Below are 20,993 nucleotides of genomic sequence, written 5' to 3'. Positions count from 1 at the left end.
ATTTTCAATATAAAATTCAGTTTATTTCTACCATCATCGTCAACACTCCTTGTTCAAACCTTTTACCCCGATGCTATCCACTTCCAAACAATTTTTTTGTTGTATTATTCTAATGGGAGTTTCGTTGCTTTGAAACTTTCTCTAGGGAATTCTCAGGTACTTAATTGAAATAAACAATAAATAAAAATTGACGTACGTGTAGTATACCAATTAAATTAATGTTATTTATGACTAAAACTATGGCTGTTTTTTCCTACAAAATTTCATACTATATAATATATTTGATATTTTAAATTCAATAGCTATCAAAAGCGCAGTATTTAGTTTACCATATGTGTAATTCTGGTCATATATAAGAGTTTTTTAAATTAAAACCTTTGATACTATTATATTTATATAATTCTGAATAGTTCTGAAGTTTGAAACAGTTTCAATCTCAATTAAATTATTCTATTGAGAAAATTTTAGGATTATAACAAATTGTATTTTAAATTTTAAACTATATGGTGACTAATTCAAAATATAACAAATAGTAAATAATTCTAATTATCATTATTATTCTTTCTCATACTAATGGTGGATAAATCATTAACTCGTCTAAAAAATGTTGAAATCATGACAATGATTTTAGAAGCACCCGGTTCTCCATGTTAAATAGAGGACATCCCCTACATATTTTGACACGTGTAATATGGACACACGATTATTATAAGAGGTCCCACTATTTTAATTATTATGTGGGATCGCCATATACATGTCCAAATCCTCCAAGTAACACGGAAGACTGGGTGCTTAATATAAAAACTCGGTCAACATATACAATAACTTTAGAAAGTACACCGAAATTTGTTAAAAGCAACAGTATCGCTAAAAGCTCTTTTTCACTGGTGATATAATTTTGTTGAATCTCATTTAGAGTTTTACTAGCATAATAAATTGGTTGACAAATAGTGCCTTTTGACCTAAGTATGTACACCAATCGAAGTTTTATTAGTATCGCACATCAATTCGAATATGAGATCCAAATCTGGATTAATCATATTAGGACATTCACTAATTTGTCTTTAAGCCAGTTAAAAGCTTTTAAACATTCATTAATGAACTCAAAGCCTTTGAGTCAAAGGTTTCATCTTTTAAAAGTAATAAGGTTAGAGGAGTTTAGCAATTTTCGAAAAATATTTTAAAGAACGCCTATAAAACCCAATACGACCTAAAAAAACTCCTAACGATCTTCACACTAGGACGGGATGTATTTTATAAATGACCTCTAACTTGATCGAATCAACCTCAATCCCCATTTGTGAGACTTTATTCTTAAAACATACACTCTTGCACCATAAATAAATTGACATTTTTCCAAATTAAGAACTAGGTTAATATGTCTTCACAACTTGTAATTACTTTTTTCAAATTCTGTAGACAACTAGAAAATGAATTTCCAAAAACAAAAAAATCCTCCATGAATTTCTCAGTCATATATAAGAAAATATAGCTATCATACATCTTTGGAAAGTAGCCGATGAATTACACAAGCCAAAGGGCATCTGTGTATAAGAAAAAGTGCCATAAGGATACGTAAAAGTAGGTATCTCAAAAAACATAACATTATTCCATATAGAGCAAGTGTTAGTACTCACATTCTAGTCAAAATCACTAAATTATTGACTTTGGACTTATTTGTATTCTAGTCAAAAATCTAATAATACTTTAAATATACATATTTTTCTATACCAAATCATTTTATATTATGATTTTTAATAGTATATTATACATTTTAATTACATTTACATAATAATTTATTTATAAACAAATATAAAAATACAAATTCGATTAATTCTCAATCCGGATCAATATCTCCGAGATCTCTATCCCCCACTAATCTTAGCATTTTTTTTAGAACCATACCAAAAATAAATTAGTTAAGAAGTAATTAATGGAGATGATGTATATAATACCTCTAATTAACTCTTCCAAAAGATACAAGTAAACTTTCATTCAATATATTATTACAAAGGTCTACAGTTAGCAAAGAGAAATAGAATACAATAACAATATAAAAGTACACACTTACATTTATTTAATATAAAAGGAGTACAAACTAAAAAAAAAATCAAATATTCTTTTAGACACGAGAACTACTGTACATCGGTTATAATACACTCGACTAATTAAAAGAGGGATGGATATCAATTTATTCATTAAAGATGATTGACGTTAAGAAATAAACATCTATTTTTTTTATAATTGGTGAGATATATTGCGACGATCAATGATTTTCACCTGGTCAATAACTGATAAAGTGAATTTGGTCGGTCACCGTTAGATCTAGGCTTCTTAAAATCATATGGTGGAGATTAAAACAATCATATGATTTAGATTTACACCTCTTAGATCTAACGGTGACTGACTAAATTCACATAGTCAGTCACTGACCAGGTGAAAACTACCGACGTTATTAAATCATCTACTCAGATGATTTGAGAAAAGAGAAGCCTGAGCCACTCATTTTCTGCTCCACAATTTTGTCCAAAAGATCACCCATTTCTTGAGTGATATAATTGCTCCAATCTCCACTCTTAGCCTTTCTATAGAAAGATGAGTTTTGGATTATAAAAGGAGACTTTTCACTATAAGCTCCACTTTGACTCACCTTCAAATCTTTCAAATTCTCAAAACTACAAAAATCAACAATCTTTTGAACCAAACCTTGTTTCTCTTCCTCCTGAGAAAACCCACATCCCATAAATTCAGCAAGTCTTTTAGCCACAGAAACAGTATCTTCCTTCATATCTTCATACACCAAAAACAAAACCCTATCAGGAAATTCCAAACTAGCATTCCAATACCCCAAAACATGATCCCAATAAGGTCCATTATTAGCAGCTCCTTCACAGAATGATTTAAAAGAATCATCAATATTAACATACTCATCCTTATCAATTCCTGCAGGCAATCTTGCCCTAAGAAAATGCCACATTGAAATCAACACATCTTTAGGATCTCTACAAAGGTACACCATTTTACACTTGGATTCGATGATCGAATCCGGTAAGGATGTGTAAGGAATGTGAGTGGAAACAAGGGGAGATTGTGAGTTCCTGTTGTTTTCTGCAGCATAAGCATCAATTTCAAGGAATGGAACACAATCATGTGGAGTTGAGGTTAAAAGAGGAGTGCTCGAAAGGGCGAATTGAGAGCGCGTAAGGATGGCGAAAGCTAGGGCTTTAAGCCAAGTTGTGCCTGTTTTAGGGAAAGTACATAGGAATATGTCTGATGGTTGAGCTTTGAATGTGTTTTGAGCTGTTAATACTGCTGATAAATAGAGGGCGAAGTACCAGAAACCTTGGTAATTATGAAGAGACATGAATTTCCAGTCGTTTCGGGTCGGTAAGGTTGAGATGAACTCAGTGTGTTGTGGTGGAATAAGAGTATGAACTGTGTCTTGGCGAGCAATGGGAAGTGCTTTGGTGATTTGGGAGTTTCTTGAGATTGAAATGTTTGTAATTTGTTGATTTGAACCTAGTTTTGGAAGTAATGTAGGAGGGGAAAATATTGTGTTTTTGGGTGTTTGTAAGAATGAAATATTGGAGATTGGATTCATCAATTTTCCCATATGAATAAGATCCATAATGGATGCAAAAAAAAATTGGAAGTTTAGTTTGGAGGAAGATGATGTTTTGTGTTGTGGTGAGGAACAAACAATGAGGGGTTCTCTATTTATAGGGAAAATTTCAACAAATTAAAAAGAATAATGTAGTTTCATGACTTAATAATGTGAGGACTATATGGATTTTTTTATGATAAAATGGAGAATTTTATTAAACAAATCGCGCATTACGTCATTCGTTCGATAAGTCAATCATTTGATTTAATATTAATATTCTATTGGTCGAGATGTGACGTGGTATCGCATTATTAGTTTAATGTATAAATGACGTGGTAGGTTAGACGTATAATAAAATTTCTCAGTAAATTAATTATATTAGTGGTTTTTGATATTAGGGAGAGAAAAAAAGTTATTGTTGGAGAATTTTTTTTATATTATTGTTGAATTTGATGACGCAGCGGAAGGGATTTTTATCTGATCAATTTTCTCTAATGTTTTAAATTAAATAATAGCGAAAATAAAATTTACTATCTGCTCTTAATCGATAAAATATTTAGATGAAATTAATCGGTTTTGTTTACGCTTAATGACTTGAAGTGGTTTGAATTATCTATGAAAATAATGAAATTGAATATCTAATAATAATAATAATAATAATAATAATAATAATAATAATAAAACAAAAAGAATGACAATATTTGAAAAGTAAAAAAAAAATAAAACAAAAAAAACATAATGATCAAAGTTTTGAAGTTTCCTTGAGTGGAAAACCTAAGTTTTTCTATAAATGGGAAGTCTAAGATGCAGCCTATGTCACAATCTCATGAGAAAAAAGAGATTCAGATATTTGATGGAAAAACAAGACGAATTAGTAGGAGAAAATTTACTATACTATGTTTTTGAATACTAGTACACAGATTATTCTATAGAATTAAAACTGAATAGCAAAAGGAACAGTAAATTCCAATTCAATCCGATTTCAATTTAGAATTTTTAGTTACCAATTATGTCCTCATGTCTTCAAAATATTCACTTTCCAACCATCCTCAAAACGACGTCGTGCTACATGAGATTTGCTGTGATTTCTTTCATCCCATCTCTTCTCCTTCCTTCAATCCCCTGTTCGATATCTGTAGCCATGACTCACTATCTGTTATCATTATCTCTTCCCTTCCTTGATGAAGAGAAACATTTTATAGACAATGTTCATGGTAAATTTTCTTTTCTTTTTCCTTATGATACAGACTTTCTGCTTTCAGATTTGTATGTATTCTTTAGTTTTCATTTATTGTTTTCTATCACTTTCTGTATTCAGATTTATGCTTCAGATTCAGATGCTTCCTTTTCTTCCTATGATGTTATGGCTACTGTATTCTTCTCCAACAGTTAAGATTTTTTTTTTTTTTTATGTATTTTGTTTATTTTCCTCTCATTATTTTTAATCACCACCCTGTAATCCTAGGGCTTTAGCGACGGCTTCCTCTGTACATGATTTGATGAGTTCGCTCTTCAGGGGTTGCAATCTGTATTTTCTCATTTTCATTTCACTGTCTCTCTTCTTTTCTTTGTCTAATTTTTTCTTTCTATCCCTTCTCTTCATGTTTCACCATGGGTTTTCAACGTTTCGTTTTCCATTTTCTTATTAGGTACATAGCTTAATCTTTTTTGATGTTCTGTGGATGTGAAGATCAAGGTTTGTTTTATTTTCATTTTTGTTATTTTGATTTTAGTAACGGGTTTTCAATGTTCATGTACTCTTTACCTAGATTCAAATATTATTATTATTTCGTTATGAGGTAATATTTGCTGATGTGGTTAGGAAATGAGAGGTTTTCTTTCAATTTTTGTTGGTTTTCAATTTTTTTTGTACTGATTTTTTTGTTGGTTTGTTAGTAAATTTTTGTTAAATTTATGCATTTAAATTTTTGTTGCATTTTGTCCTCAAGAGCATGAGAAGACATCCATTTAAATGAGTTGTGAGATTGGAGTTAGACAATTTCCTTAGAGCTCTTATGTGCATAAGAGAACTTATAGTTCAACAACTTCTATGTTATTGTTTTCTGGATCAATATTGCATTATGGGAACCAGATTTATGGAACATTTTCCATTCCATGATAATGCACTGCTTATCATTGTTCCTGTTATGTCTTGGTAACCACTTGAACTTTATGAGTTCTTACTAAGTTTATAGATCAATGATGGTTTATGGGTTATGTCTAATGTTTATCCAAATCGTAGATCCAGAGCAATTATAATATAAAGAACAAATTGTAAAATTTGAATGTGTTAATTTGATTAAGTGTAATTTATGAACTTCTTATAAGTTGAATTGGTTGGTTTATTGATGAATTTGTCTTTTGTTGCTGAGGGGCTACCTTGATAAAACTTCAAATTGGCTCTCAGCACAATTTAAGTACTTTTTCCGTGGAGGCAATGGAGATGGCAAGTGATTTGTACTACTGAAAGTGAAAATGGAACCCACTATTTGCATCTCTGCAAATTCCTTTGTAACTTCCCATCATCGTTTTAAGGTTATGGTAATTAATATATACATATAGCTCTTCATGTATGAGTATGATATCCAGTCCGTGTGCCTACCAATGAACTTTTGACTCAAAACAAGAACAAAGTATAGGAGTGTATTGCTTCTCTATTTATTTTCCAAATGTAACAATTGCCCATACACATCGAAACTCATATAAAAAAGAGAGTAAATGACAAAAGCAAGCAATGATTCTGCAATTAATTCTCCAAATTGCAGCAACTGTGTTTTTGTTGGCTGCACAAAGCAACAGTTTGGACATGAGTGTCCGTAGTCCGGATCTAGCATTTTCTTCTGTGCATATTTTTTTAATTGTAATGCATATCTAATAAATGCCAGCATAGATTTTAGGTTTGTTTCTTGATTTTTTCTTTTGCATCTTTGGTGTTCTGTAAGGGTTTTGATTTTCTTTTTCTCTTATGTTTTCCCAGGAGGTTGCAAATATGAAGAACACCGTGGTCATAGCTCAGGTTTCTTTCTTGAGGTTTTCTTTTTTTTCGATATTTTTCATTGCTTTTGATTCTTTATTTCTGAAATTAGTCTTGACACCGGATCACATGACCTCTGGTTTTATTTCAAGTCGTTATTTGTTTGCTGATCTGGTTTCAAAAGTTCTTGGGATATATAAGTACCAAAATAGGCCTATGGTTTTTGGGGAAGTATCAATTTAGGCTCCACGTACAAAATAGCACCAATATAGGCTTAACGTTTAAAAAAGGTACTAATTTAGGCCTCAATAACAGAACTAGACACGTCATTGATATTACTCCGTTCTAGATCTGTGTATATTTAGAACTTTGGCTGTCAAGTTTATGCCTTCTTTATACATAAAAGGAAAGGAAAAAGAACAATTATAAGAGGTAGAAGCCTTTTTCCCTGGTTCTTACCTTTGAGGCATGCACATCTTGGGAATAAGTTTGCAGGGTGCAATAACATGACAAAAAAAGAACAAAGTTTTTAATGGAGAATAATAAGAAACCCAAAACTTCTTTGTAATAATATTAAAGAAAGCATCCCATGGATACAGAACACGCAGAGAAGATTCATTTAGATACAAATTTAATACTCCTGAAATTAAATGTACAACAAAAAACACTATGACTTGCATACTGACAATATTAAAGGAGAAAAAAAATGCAACCTTGAAGAGTTGCTGATCTTTACATATGCGTTCTCGAAATGAAATCGTCCAAGCAAATAACTAATGGCGAATATTTAAATCGAATAAAAAAAACACTTAAAAGGTCAAAATCGTACTACATATATAGCTATCTCTGAAGATTTGTGTCATTTTGAAGTATTGTGTGATTCTAAATTCCTTGAAAAAAGGCTAGGCTAGCTTAGATTGAAACATGAAACTAGCCATTCCCTAACACGATATAATTCATATAAGAACTGTTTCATTTTGAAGTATCCCATGTTTTCTTAACAAAAGATGAGGATTGGATTGAAACATGTATTAGCCATTCCCTAATGGCCTTTGGTGAATACTAGATAGCCATGCCCTTTTTGTTGGAATTTAATTATTTTGATATCCATTTAATGTTATAAAGCTTGCATATTATGTTTAGCAAGAAAGCATCACATTTTCTAACCAAAATAGTTATTCTGTAAATAATTGATTAATAGATATGCAGCAATAAGTTAAACTATAATAGATGCAATTAGAAAATGGAATGTTAAAATACTAAAAATGATAAAAAAAAAAAATTATATAAATTCATCAGTTGCTATATAAGTGCCTGTCCCTATTTATCATATTATTTCTAGGTATATTATGATCTTTTTTCTTTCTTTCTTTTTTTAGCATTACTCTTAAAAGCAAATTACTAATATTTGTTAGCTTAGTTGGGTTGGGTTGGGTTGAGTTGCTGTATCATTTTCTTTTCAACTATTTCCACAGGTTTTCCATACTTTTTTAGGAGTTGATCTTTTTGTAAAGATGTTAACCTCATATGTATTATTGACTCTTATCGGAAGTCGAAATATGGAGGCCTTCGCAAGTTTCTATTTAACTAGCAAATTTATGTGTTTGTTGTGTAATTGATATTTTTATTATTATACCAATTTACAAATCAATGTAATGTAAGATGTTAACTTGATATGTTTTATTGGCAGTTAAAATTACCAATTTATTATTTGTTGTTGCAATACTTAAATATTCGTTTGTGTTTGAGATTATCAAGTCTACTTCAAGATAATGTAATATTGATGGTATTATAACAAATAACAAAATAAGTTTGTTGTATCGAGAGTTCGAATTAACTAACTCCATCCATTATTAAGTTCAGTTACCATTTTTTTTTGGTAACCCTAAAAATCTAAACTTTATCAGATATAAAGAAATTATTAACACATTTTACCTAATTAAATTATTATTAATCAAATCTGTTCAGTACTAATTATAAAAATAAAAAACATTTTAGCTAATCTTATAGTATATTTTTGTGCGTTGAATTCAGTCTATTTCTATTTTTTATACAATTTTTCAAGAAATCTAGAAATCTTAACAGGTTTGGAAAATTTTAAATACCCGAAGCAAAGCGAGAGATTCGTTCTAGTATGATTAGTAAAAAGAAAAAATATATATACATATCTTCGAATTTCATTTATCAACTTTTTAGTCTTTATTAAATTTTCTATAAGTTAATGACTTTTTTTTATGGTCAAGCTGCCAAAATAAGAACTACAGTGGTAGATAAATCATTTCTTAATTATTATTCAAAGGAAATTATCAAGTAAATTTCAAATTCATAGGTTGATATTTTTATTTTACTATTAAATTTTCAAGTAGTCAATTTTCAAAGTCGTTGCAGTAAAATCATATATTATTAATTGTCAAAATGTTAGAAGAATTAAATTGATATACAATTGTATAAAAAAAATTTGATATACAAGTGTAAGAAGCAAGACCAAGCATTGTATGTCTTTAAGCGTAATTAATTTATTAGTCTCTATATTTTAACAAAACATACTATCTATTCCCTATATTTTCAAAAACACATGGTAAGGTCCCTAACATTTTTTTCAGTGAACTCTTTAGTCATTCCATCTGTTTGTTAGAATTTTTACCGTTTATGACTTCGAAAATGACTAAATTACCCTTTACTATTTACCTTCAAACTTCAGAAGAGGAAATCCAATTTAGAAGAAGAAACTATTTGTATGGAGAACAAAAAAAAAAAGAACAGACCCAATGCTTACGAATTTGAACGATTAAGAAGAAAATCAAGAAGAAGAACACTCAAAGTTGATTTCAGATGCATTAGAGTTTAAAGGAAAGGAAAATAAAGAAAAAGAAGAACGCAAATCCAAATTGACTAATAGAATCTTCATGAGAGTCTAATGGCAGAGACTAAACAGTTCACCGAGAAAAACGTTAGGAACTAAACAGTTCACCGAAAAAAACGTTAGGGACTTTACCATGTGTTTTTAAAAATATAGGGACTAAACAGTGTGTTTTATCAAAATATAGGGACTAATAAATTAATTACCCTTCTTTTAATTAAAAAGACTTTATTTTAGATAGGTTATATTCGTTAAATTAGTGGGAAAATTACAAAACTAGATTAATGGTAAAACCCATTAACATATTTAGATCAATTTCATTACATGCTACCTAATTAGATTTTTCACCTTCTACAATACCTATAACTCCCCTGTAATTACCCATCCTTTCCCATTCTCTTCCTCCCTCGAACGGTAACATCGTTTTGCAATCGGTAAAAATGAATTTGAAAGTGAACTCCAACTCCGGTGAAATGGCTAAAACGGGAAAGAAGAAGGTAGAAGGTGGAGGAGAAACAGAAGACGAAGGTATGTGATTTACTGGACTAATTTTTAGTGTTTATATATATATTGAGGGGGTATATGTGCCAAAATATGTATTGAGGTTATGTAATAGTGTTTATATATATATATTAGTGATTTTCTGGACTAATTTTTACTCTATGCATGTGAACCATACGTAGTCGGGGTCAGTTTGTTCCAAAACGTCCTGAGAACTATAGCTTACGATGCTCGCAAATTTTGAATTCGCATCGCATTTCGTAAAATGCGATCCCATTTTATGAATTTGCAACGCATTTCGTAAAATGCGATCGTCTTTTAGCTAAAACCCTATCGCAAATGCGGTTGCATGTGTTAATGTGCTCGTCCTCTTACTTAAACCCTATCATATTTTACTTAAATGTGATCCAAAGAAGCAAATGCGTATCACATTTAGTTCTCTGAATCGCATTTTATGCAAATGCGATTATTGTATTTGCTTAATTGGATCGCATTTTGTGATTTGTGATGGGATTTTTATGATTCAAATTGATTGAAATTGTTTGAAATTTAACTTGAATGCATGAATTGCAAGTACATGTGCCACCAGTAAAGATAAAAGCTATAAAACATGACGGTGGTACGAAATTTAAGTACCTTTGGAGCTTGGGTTCAAAAGGAACGATATCCGTACGAGGAGATTTTGATGCCATGATTGACATACTAGGACGATTGGCCGGAGTTGAATGGAGAGAGTGAATTGGTTTGGTATCGAGAGAGATTGTGAACAAGAGATTGCTAACGAGAGAGATTGTGAACGAGAAGTTAATGGAGTGAGTGATGTGGTTTGATATCGCCGGAGTTGAATTGCATATAAGTGATTGGGAATACAGGCTGATGTCGGGATTACAATCTGGTGGTTTGGTCGAGTTTACAAAAAGGATTCAGAAGTTAAAGAAGAGGGTGATATTGACCAAGTACTTCAGTGAGATAAAAACCATAACTCACGGTGATATTTTTCGATTGTGGTCGGACACTGATTGGACTAAAGTTAATGTTGATGAAGCTGTGAGTATGGCGATGTTGTATTTTGTTCATTGTTGTCTACTTACAATTGAGAGATCACGGTCGATGAATGTGGATTGGATAGTCCTTGCTGATTATTCGATGCTATTTGATGCATTCCTATGGGGCAAGGTGACTTGGTCTGAAATGTACAAGATGATGTCAAAAGGTATTCTGAAATGAAAAGGAGCAATTACCGACAAAGAAAAAGCTTTTCCAGCAAAATACCAACTGATTGGATTGCTCATGTAGTCCAAGTAAGTATTGTAAATATTGTTGAATATTATTTTTAAATTTTATTAAAGTTCTCATCATTGTTTGTTTATCTTGTATAGGTTTGGATATTTGAGCTTTGGAAGGCGTCAGAGACTTTCTACTTGAAGAAAACCGAACTTGCTCCACCCCGTGTAAATAGATGGAAGACAATTAAAGTCCCGACTTTTGATCAAGTGTTTGAGATTCTCACGGTGAGTATCTTTACGTGATGTTCATAACGTTTACATTATATTTATGACTCGCATTTTAACTAAACGCGAATCACATTTATATGTCTAACTCGCATTTTAACTAAAAGCGAATCACATTTATATGTCTAATTCGCATTTTAACTAAACGTGAATCGCATCTTAACTAAACGTGAAACACATTTTATCTAAACACGAATCACATATGGTAAATTGTGAACCGCATTTTTTAATCTGAATCGTATTTATACCAAATGAGATTCATAAACATTCATAAAACTTGATTGAAACTAGTTGAAATTGAGTGAAATTAATTGAAACTAAGTGAAATTTGTGTTGAAACTAATTGAAATTGAGTCAAACTAATTGAAAATGAGTTCAATATTACATTTAATGTAAATCTTGGGATGCCCTAGAGATCGAAGAACTTGGTATATCACTAGGAGGCCGCAATGTATTCGATACAAGGCGATGACAATTCAAACGATCATGTCCAACAAGTCCGCACCTACTACATCTTCTGGGAATTACATATTCACCTTGAGATGGTCTTCTATTTTGACTTCTCGGTCATCCAACCGATCGATTTCCAATTACAGTAGGGAGTACCTTCATAGGGTTATTACACATCTTCCATTCGGACTGGTGTCCAACTGGATATATAGACTCCGCATAAGCCAATTTCAGTGTATCATTTTTGTAATATTTATCAACCCACTGATATGCATTCGTTAACTTGAACTCCGATGCAACTCTACACACGTGTCTATATGGGAACCTGGATAGTTGCCATTTTTCTACATGTGCATGTTCTTGACTCTAAATCAATAATTCCACACTTGTTCCGATCATGAATCTCAAATGTGTGATTATCGATTCCACAAAACGAATAAGTTACTGCCTTGTGTACATGTCATATCATCCGAACTTCAGCCCATTCTGTCAAGTATGGTGTCCATTCTACTGAAAAATAAATACATTATGTTAGCTATGCAGTTAAGTATGACATAAAACATTAGTTAAATCGTTACCTGTCGCGTTTCGTCTATCATAAAACCATTTTTGAAGGGTTGCTCTTATGTATTCCACCATCATTACGTCTACTGTTGTCCTCAAAACAGACTCTAGCAAGTGTACTAGATACAAGTAATAAAATGATAAGTAGAGTATCGTTTGCTCAAGGATTGATGACCAATTTTTTTAGTAGAAAAACCTTGTGGAACAGGGTGTTCGTGGTACGTGACGTTTTCTTTAGTTGAGAAATGATTTTGATCTGGTTACTAAAAATATTAAATGTAAAGATTCTATTTCGGAAAATGTGTTTTGGTTATGATAAAAAGAGAGAACGGGCTAAGCCAAAGCGAAACAGGTTGCACGCAGCATCATATGTCCTATTTATTCATGAATATCATAAAGTGAAGTTAAGGTCTCTACTTTAATGCTCACTTAAGTCAACTTTCGTGTGTTCTTAAGATTCTAAGACTTATTACAACCTTAAGCGTCCTTAATGTTGGTTCTTTCTTGCATTACGAGCGAAACAACATTTCTATCTAGAAAACCATTGATACAATCCCCTTATATTCCTATTTCGGGTCTTGGAAGTTTGATAAGAGATCCATGAATATGAAAGTAGTTCCCCATCATTCACTAAAATAGATGCATATAACATGCGAATATGTACTTTATCAAACACATCAACATATATTAACATTCATTCATAAAAAGGAAATAGATAACTTACAGAACCAGCCCTTGCTGGCCTAGCCCATTCAAAATGACTACCCACTCATGGTGCGGAGTGAACAGTTTGAGCTTAATCTATGAGACTCCATGGAAGGAGTTATCATTTCGTTCCTCGAGAGCTTATTCTCTTAAAATTGTTCAGTCCAAGAAGTATATATTTTTTCCCTTCACTACCGATATAAATAGGAGGGAAAAGGATCACCAAAAGAGTACGCCAAATAAACTAAAATATTACAACTGAAAGATTGTTCAAAAAGAGATGGATATTGTTTTTGGTGCTAAAAGTGGTGGTATCTTCTTTGACTCTTGAAAACTCAAGAGTCGAAATGTCTTGTCATCATGCTTCTTCTGGCCACTTGTTCCTACCTGCTTCCTCACGTCGATGTCCTTCATCAGATCGCAGTGTTACCCGTTGTTTCATAGCTAGCTCCTCTCCTCTTGGCAGACGCAAAACAGGCTGAATAACAGCCTTTTTAACTTAATCAATACAAATCTGCATAAAACACCAATTAGTCCTTCGTTTTCACAAGATTAAACCTTTATTAACCCTATTTTATCACATATGGTATGCTTAATTATGATCAATTTCGTGCCTATCAAATACCCCTAAATTAAATCTTTGCTTGTCCTTAAGTAAACAGAGTAGAAAACAAGGTCAAGAAGAAGGAAGAATTTAGAAAACAAAAAACAAGATAAGATGAGAAACTGTAAAAATAGGAAAGATGAGATAACATAAGAATAGTGGTAGAAATAGACAATGACTACCAGCAGAACTTAAACTATCTCGATATTTTATTTATGCAAAGAAACCTTTAAAAGTGTGGTTAGACGAGGTCCAAAACCTACATTCCCAGATCAAGAAATTCCTCAAAGCTTAAGATTTACTTCAATTTTCAGTTGAACAACATGTTTACTCTAAATGCCTCACTAAGGAAGGGATGTTTCACTCACTCTCGAATGGCCCTTGTAGGCATAAGGAAGGGAATGCAACTTCACTCCTCAGCTCAGTACACACATCAGTAGGGCGTCAATCTGCTTATTGGTCCAATTTTTATGGATTAAAATTTTCCAAACAAAGTCTAAAGGTCTTTACGGGTTGTAATGCTGGTTAAGGTGAAGGTATGGAAGTGAATGGCCTTTTAAGTGTAAGAATTATGTCTTCATGCGATTTCAGCTTATTCTCTTCACTTAAATGACTTTTGTCTTAACCTACAACTCTGCACACCTTGTTTAACACAATATTTACCCAAATCTCCCATTAAACACACATATAAACAACCAACCAAGCATTTTTTTTGGCACACGATGAATTAGAATGTGTTCTTATTTATTCAGAAAGTGGTTCCCCTCCTGATCACTATCCCTTATATGTCATCATTTTACGATTTTATCTTTATACAACTGTTCTCAGAAATACATATTGTTTTAACTAGAGCAGATTGTTCTGAGGCATGAGACAAATTCACGGTGTTTTGGGATCAAAGTGAAGGAAGTGTGGTCATTTTTGGTGAAGTTAACGAAATAAGAGGTTAGGCTCAAGTGGGTTATCCTATAATGTGGATGCAATGCACGGGTCATGTCTTTGATGCATTGAGTTGGGTGCCTAAGTGCCTTTTTCATTCAATGTTTTTCCAAAATCTTTCCATGTTAACAGGGCTACCAAAGCAAACTCTCCCTAAGGATAATATGTACTAGCCCACTCTCAAAGAATAAACGCATTTTACATGCTAACATGGGCTCAAGTTCTCACAATTTGGTGCTTTACATGCATTAGGGCTTAAGGTCTTACAAGTGAATTTTGAGTTAAAGCTTAAAATTTTTAGAACTTCTAAATTTGGGACCTAGAATTACTGCTGGGTTTCACCACACATTTTAAACATAAACATGCAAATATTTAGCAATTTAAAATTACTGTTGTAACTAACAAAAGAGGAACTAGTTGTTCACATGATGGAACAACCATCTTAAAAACAACTATTAACTGAGGACAAACAAAAATTTATATTCCAAGTAGACTCAAAGGGGCAAGTTAGTATCCTCTAAACATACCATTGCGACTGTACACGCATTTATCATGTTACGGTACTCAAATATTGCAATAAACTTTGTAATTCTCACCCCCAAATTAAAACACAACATTGTCCTCAATGTTAACTTCAGAAGGCACAAGGAAAATTTTTCAGTAAATTAATTATACTAGTGGTTTTTGAATTAGGGAGAGAAAAAAGTTATTGTTGGAGAATGTTTTTTATATTATTGTTGAATTTGGTGATGTAACGGAAATGATTTTTATCTGATCAATTTTCTCCAATGTTTTAAATTAAATAATAACGAAAATAAAATTCACTATCTGCTCTAATCGATTAAAATATTCAGATGAAATTAATTGGTTTTGTTTACGCTTAATGACTTGAAGTGGTTTTTGAATTATCTATGAAAATAATGGAATTGAATATCTAAAAATTGTTGGAATAATAATAATAAAACGAAAAGAATGACAATATTTGAAAAGTAAAAAAAAAAAAAAAAAACATAATGATCAAAGTTTTGAAGTTTCCTTGAGTGGGAAACCTAAGTTTTTCACAATCTCATGAGAAAAAAAGAGATTCAGATATTTGATGGAAATGCAAAACGAATTAATAGGAGAAATTTTACGGTACCTCCGACAAATGGAAATCGTTTTGAATACCATTATATTGATATGATTAGTGGAAAGACAAATATATATATATATATATATATATGTCTTCAATTCGTTAGTCATTACGAAGGTACACATTTATAAAAGTTTTGACAGAACCTAAACAAGAGAAATATTAGATAATATTTTCGTTGTACCTATTTTAAGAGATAAGTAGAAAATATTGTTATTTTTGAAAAAAAAAACCCGATCTGTCTTGAATGATATGTCTCTTTCATTGTCCCTCTTTAAAAAAAAAACTCTTTATTTATGAGAGGAGCATAGATAGAGCTGGAAACGGAGCGGAGCAAGGATTGCATTAACCATCCCCAACCATTAGTCTATTAGGGATTTTCCGTTCCCGAATTACAAATGGAGAAAATTTTGCTATCATCCCCGTCCCAGGGGGAATCTCCATCCCCACAGGAAATTCCATCCCCATTTAAGCAATAAATATATATATTTTTTTTGTTGTAAAACATCGCGGTAGGAAAGTCATAAACTACTATTCCAGAGATATATAGAATTATAAACTACTAGATATAGAAAATTAACTAAACAATTACAAATAAAGATTCAAACCATAAAATAAAAACAAGTCCAAAATAAATTAATAATATATTTTTTAATTTTTTTCTATATACGGGTACTTAGTCGGGGATCCATTGGGGATTCCCATGGCGGACATTAGAGGACGGGAATGAGACACTTATAACCATCCCGACCCCGTTCCCGACTATCTGGGACAATATACAAACCATCCCATCCTATGGAGATCCCAAACTAGGATTTTTTGTCTCCAACCGGGTGGGTCTCCAACACGGATGGAGAATCCCCAACTAATTGATACCTCTAAACATAGAAGAAATAACATCATATTTTCTTCCATTATTGTCCTTATAACTAAAAAGTTGTGATAATTCTTGATTTATTTTCATATTGAAATTTTTTCATAATTATCCGTGATTTTTCTGTAATTTATTTAGGGGGTTCTACATCAAATCGGATTGTTAATATTTATTTTCAAATATTAGCTTGTGTATTTCCTTTTACATGTGGAATCCCAAAAAAAAAAAAAATGTGCACAATTTTTTTCTAACAGAAAGGAAAAAAAATTGATTGCATAAAAATATCTTGGTAAAAAGCATCGTTAGACCCGTATTTTTTATTTTTTAGTTTATTAAATTCTTGATTTTTTATTTAAATATATTAAGTTTCTGATCATTTATTTTTTTTATCTTATTAAGTGTTTGATGACCAAAAAAATAATTTTGAACATAAAATTCGGTTAACAGACTGTTAGACTGTTATTCATTGTACCTGTATTCGGAATTTGTATTTTTTAACTGTTTGAAAGCAGTTTTGGATGTGTAATGTGTCTATAGAAAAACTGTACAACCTTAATTCAAACTGTAAAAAATATTTTTTTTTAATAATTTCAAATATAGATAAAGTTAATAACATATTTTTAGCATTCACAACTTACTAATTTAGTCATTAAAGACTTAATGAGATTAAAAATAAATAATCAAAAATTTAATGTATCTAAAATTTCTTCTTTTAACACTATAGGAACAAAACTGTTAATATGTAAATCTGAAAGTGTCAAGCCGCACAGTTGGACCGATCTTTTATTTTTGAAGTATTCTTTAAAATTTGAAAATAAAATATAGTTTTTTGGGATTATAAATTTTTTTTTATTGGCTTTCATCACAGTTTTGAAGTCTTTGACTTGAGTTTGAAAGAAAGAATTGTTTTTATATTATTATTAAATTGTTATTGTAAAGACTTTTAATAAATCAGGTTAATTTATATATTAAAGTCTTGATTTTGCTTTTCTGAGACGTTAGTAATCTTGGTTTTTGTGTATATTTTTTATGATTCACTTATTATGATGTAAGGTTTAGTTTAGTTTAGGGAATAAATTGGGAATAGAATAAAAATTATAGAATATGTATTCTGCTATTTGGTTTATAATTTTTCTATTGGATGTGAAAAACAGTTGCATCGTGGAAATAGTAAAAACGTGGAAATAGTAAAAACAGAAAAAACATGAAAAATGAAAAAAAAAGGAACAATGTTAAAAATAGTAAAAACATGAAAAACGGTAAAAAAGACTAAACGTGAAGATGGGAAAAACATGGAAAAGGTAAAAAAAAATATATTAAAAAGGGTATAAAAACGTGTAAAATGGGAAAAAGAGTAAAAATGCAAAAATTGGGATGGGAAAAAAATGAAAAATAACGAAAAAAGAGAATAAAAATGTGACAAATACGGAAAAAACACAGAACATGTGAAAACGGTAAAAATATGGAAATGGTAAAACGATAAAAATGTGAAACCGGTAAACATGAGAAAAAACAGGAAAACGTGAAAACCGATAAAAATGCAAAAAAGCATGAAAACGTAAAAAACGTAAAAAATGGTAAAAACGAAAAAACATAAAAAGGTGAAAACAGAAACGAGAAAAAAACATGGAAAATAGTAATAAAAATTTCCAATAAAATTATACTTGTGGTTTTTATATGAGGGGAAAAAATTAGTAACATTGTTAAAGTTTGAGATTTTGTCTAATAAATTTTCTCTCATATTTCAAAATATATAATAGCTAAAATGAAACTTATTTTCTAGAGGAAATTTTAAAATACTCCTTGAGTGCGTACTCTCCTTAGATTTTGATTGGATGAAGGATTTTCACAGATTGTAATTTTTCTAAACTTATTTTTTGGTGCTTTGTTGAAATATATGTATTGGGTGTGTTTGTTGAGGGAGAATCCACCTTATGAGGGCTATATAAGATGTAAACTTGTGGTGAAGAGTGTGTGCTTCATTAAGTATTTGGTGAATGAGAATGGCATCTCGGGTGATGTAGAGACAATGAGAGATATTCAAGAGTTTCAGGATAGTGCCCAAGTTAGTGAAGACGCGAATCTAGAAATCCTGAGATTGTTAACTCAAGACAAGGGAGGAGCTAATACAAGTGTTCTTAGAATCACTATGAAGTGGGTTGACAAGTGTCGTTGAGACATTCAATTTGATGTCGGCAATGGGCGAATAAAGGTTGACCATAGCGGTCAGGTTAGTGATGTAAGGGTTAGAGAAGTTTGGAAATCTTCAACTCAAGATCATTTTGGGGTTTTGAATAGTGCTAATGGGATCGCTCCGAACTGGGTTGATATTGGTTAGAAGATTCCAATTACAAGGCTTCTATTGGCCTTTGATGACTCCAGATGCAATGGAATATGTCCATAAATTCCACGCTTGTCAAACGTTTGCTCCGGTATTAAGATCTCCATCATTGGTGATGAAAATTATCAACCCGACTTGGCCATTTGCAACTTGTGGGATTGATATAATGGGAGCCTTTCCGAAGGTTAAAATACAAAAACAACACCTCTTAATTAGTAGCAGTGGATCACTTCACCAAATGGTTAGAAGTCGAGCCGATGTCAACCATAACCACATGTGCAGTAATCGAATTCATTGACAAGCTCATTTTCACAAGATATGGGATTCCCCACACTATGATAACAACACATAATTCAGTTCTATGGCTTTTAAAGCCTACTACTTCAAGCTACAAATTATGCTTCGGTTCACTTCGGTATCCTACCTTCAAACATACGGTATGACGGAAGTTACAAACTGAACCTTACTATTGGTTTGCAAAAAAGGTTAGAGCTCAAAGACAAAGATTGGGTGGATGAATTGCCACAAGTCCTATGGGCTTACCATACTACCCCTCACACAGCAACATGAGAAACACCATTCTCCTTATGTTATGGAACAGAGGCATTCATACATGAGAAACGACAAGAACACTTTTTTACTCGAAGGCGGATAATGAGGCCAATATGAGGAAAAAGTTAGACATGGTGGAGGAAAAAAAGAGAAGTTGTAGCTATCGAAATGGAAGCCTATTGTCAAAGAATGAAAGGCACATAAGATTAAAAAAAAAGGTAAGACCCAGACAATTCCTGTTGGGAAAGCTAGTCATACGCAGTATCAAAACCTCTCAAACACATGAAGGAAAGGGAAAAATTGGACGTATGTGGGAAGGTCCACTCTAAATAGTCGAGTACTCAATACACATACTTATAGGTTAAAAAGAATGGACGAAAAGCTAGTATTCAAAACCTGAAACGCAAGAGCACTTAGAAAGTACTATCAGTAGAAAGTACTTTACTTATTATGCTTTATCTTAACATAGTAAAATGTACCTATTTTCATTGCTTCGGCACATTAGTAAAGACATTTTACAATCATACTATTGAGTAAATTAGTCAAGAATTCCTTAATCGACCATATTAAAGGTCAATCTTTTGCATGCTAACAAAATTTAGATTTAAAAGTCTTAAGTCAAAAAGATTCTTTGATATAATACGCCCGCTCTAAAAACAAGGTAAATGAGGTACTTTCTCAAAACGATCATTACACGAAACAAGCAAATGTACCGTATGGTTAAAAAGCGAGGCTTCATACACACTTGTAAAAGAAAGTAGATGATAAAAAAATGCACTTCATCTCTAAATTGTTCAAAAACAATACAAACAAAAATGAAGTTACATCAAGAGGACAATAAAAGGCAAAGCTATCTCTTTCTTATCAAATTGAAAATCCGACTCCAAAGGAAGATCAACGTTAAGAATGCCCTCATGTGTAGAAAATGAAGGGTCAAACTTAGGATATGGCTCCTTATCATGAAGAGCTTGAACGTTCACCCAAAACTGCATATCAGCATCAATGTACTTCTCCTTAATTGTCCTCAACATCTTCACCCGATAATGGTTCAGCTTGGAAAACCAATCTCACGGGTACTCCTCACTTTTCCCAAATGACTCCACTCAACAAATAGCTATCCCCGAAGCTAGAATATATCAGAAGACTGCTTTTATGAAAAAGCTCCAAGTCTAAAAGCTGCGGCCTTCGCCTTCCCCAAATCATCCTCAAAAGATTTCAAATTTTCCCCACATTACTTCAATTTTTCCTCAGACTCAGCAACCTGAGCAGAAAAACATATGATGGTTTCGATAGACTCTACTTGAGCAACATAAAGCTTTCTCTCTATATCCCCTATCTGAGACTCAGCATTGTCACATTCATCCTGGAACTTCACTATGCTC

The 20,993-nt window shown here is 31.9% G+C and overlaps 1 protein-coding gene and 1 long non-coding RNA gene across 2 annotated transcripts; one reads left to right on the top strand and one right to left on the bottom strand.

The window, feature by feature from the left end:
- Positions 1-1,976: 1,976 nt before the first annotated feature.
- Positions 1,977-3,674, bottom strand: LOC136223724 (flavonol sulfotransferase-like). The gene has a single exon (XM_066011865.1). The coding sequence runs from the start codon at positions 3,626-3,628 to the stop codon at positions 2,465-2,467; it is 1,164 nt and encodes a 387-aa protein (XP_065867937.1). The 5' UTR covers positions 3,629-3,674; the 3' UTR covers positions 1,977-2,464.
- Positions 3,675-4,443: 769 nt separating this feature from the next.
- LOC136224585 (uncharacterized) lies at positions 4,444-8,272 on the top strand. The gene is made up of 3 exons (XR_010686498.1): positions 4,444-4,818; positions 4,923-4,992; positions 5,070-8,272. It is a non-coding gene; the product is annotated as an uncharacterized lncRNA (long non-coding RNA).
- The last annotated feature ends 12,721 nt before the right edge of the window (positions 8,273-20,993 follow it).

The sequence above is a fragment of the Euphorbia lathyris genome, chromosome 3 (genome assembly GCF_963576675.1).
Source record: "Euphorbia lathyris chromosome 3, ddEupLath1.1, whole genome shotgun sequence".
Classification (NCBI taxonomy): Eukaryota; Viridiplantae; Streptophyta; class Magnoliopsida; order Malpighiales; family Euphorbiaceae; genus Euphorbia; species Euphorbia lathyris.
This window is presented reverse-complemented; position numbering and strand designations above follow the sequence as displayed.

Coding starts and splice junctions, on each gene's coding strand:
- LOC136223724 (XM_066011865.1), bottom strand. CDS start 3,628: ATGGATCTTATTCATATGGGAAAATTGATGAATCCAATCTCCAATATT.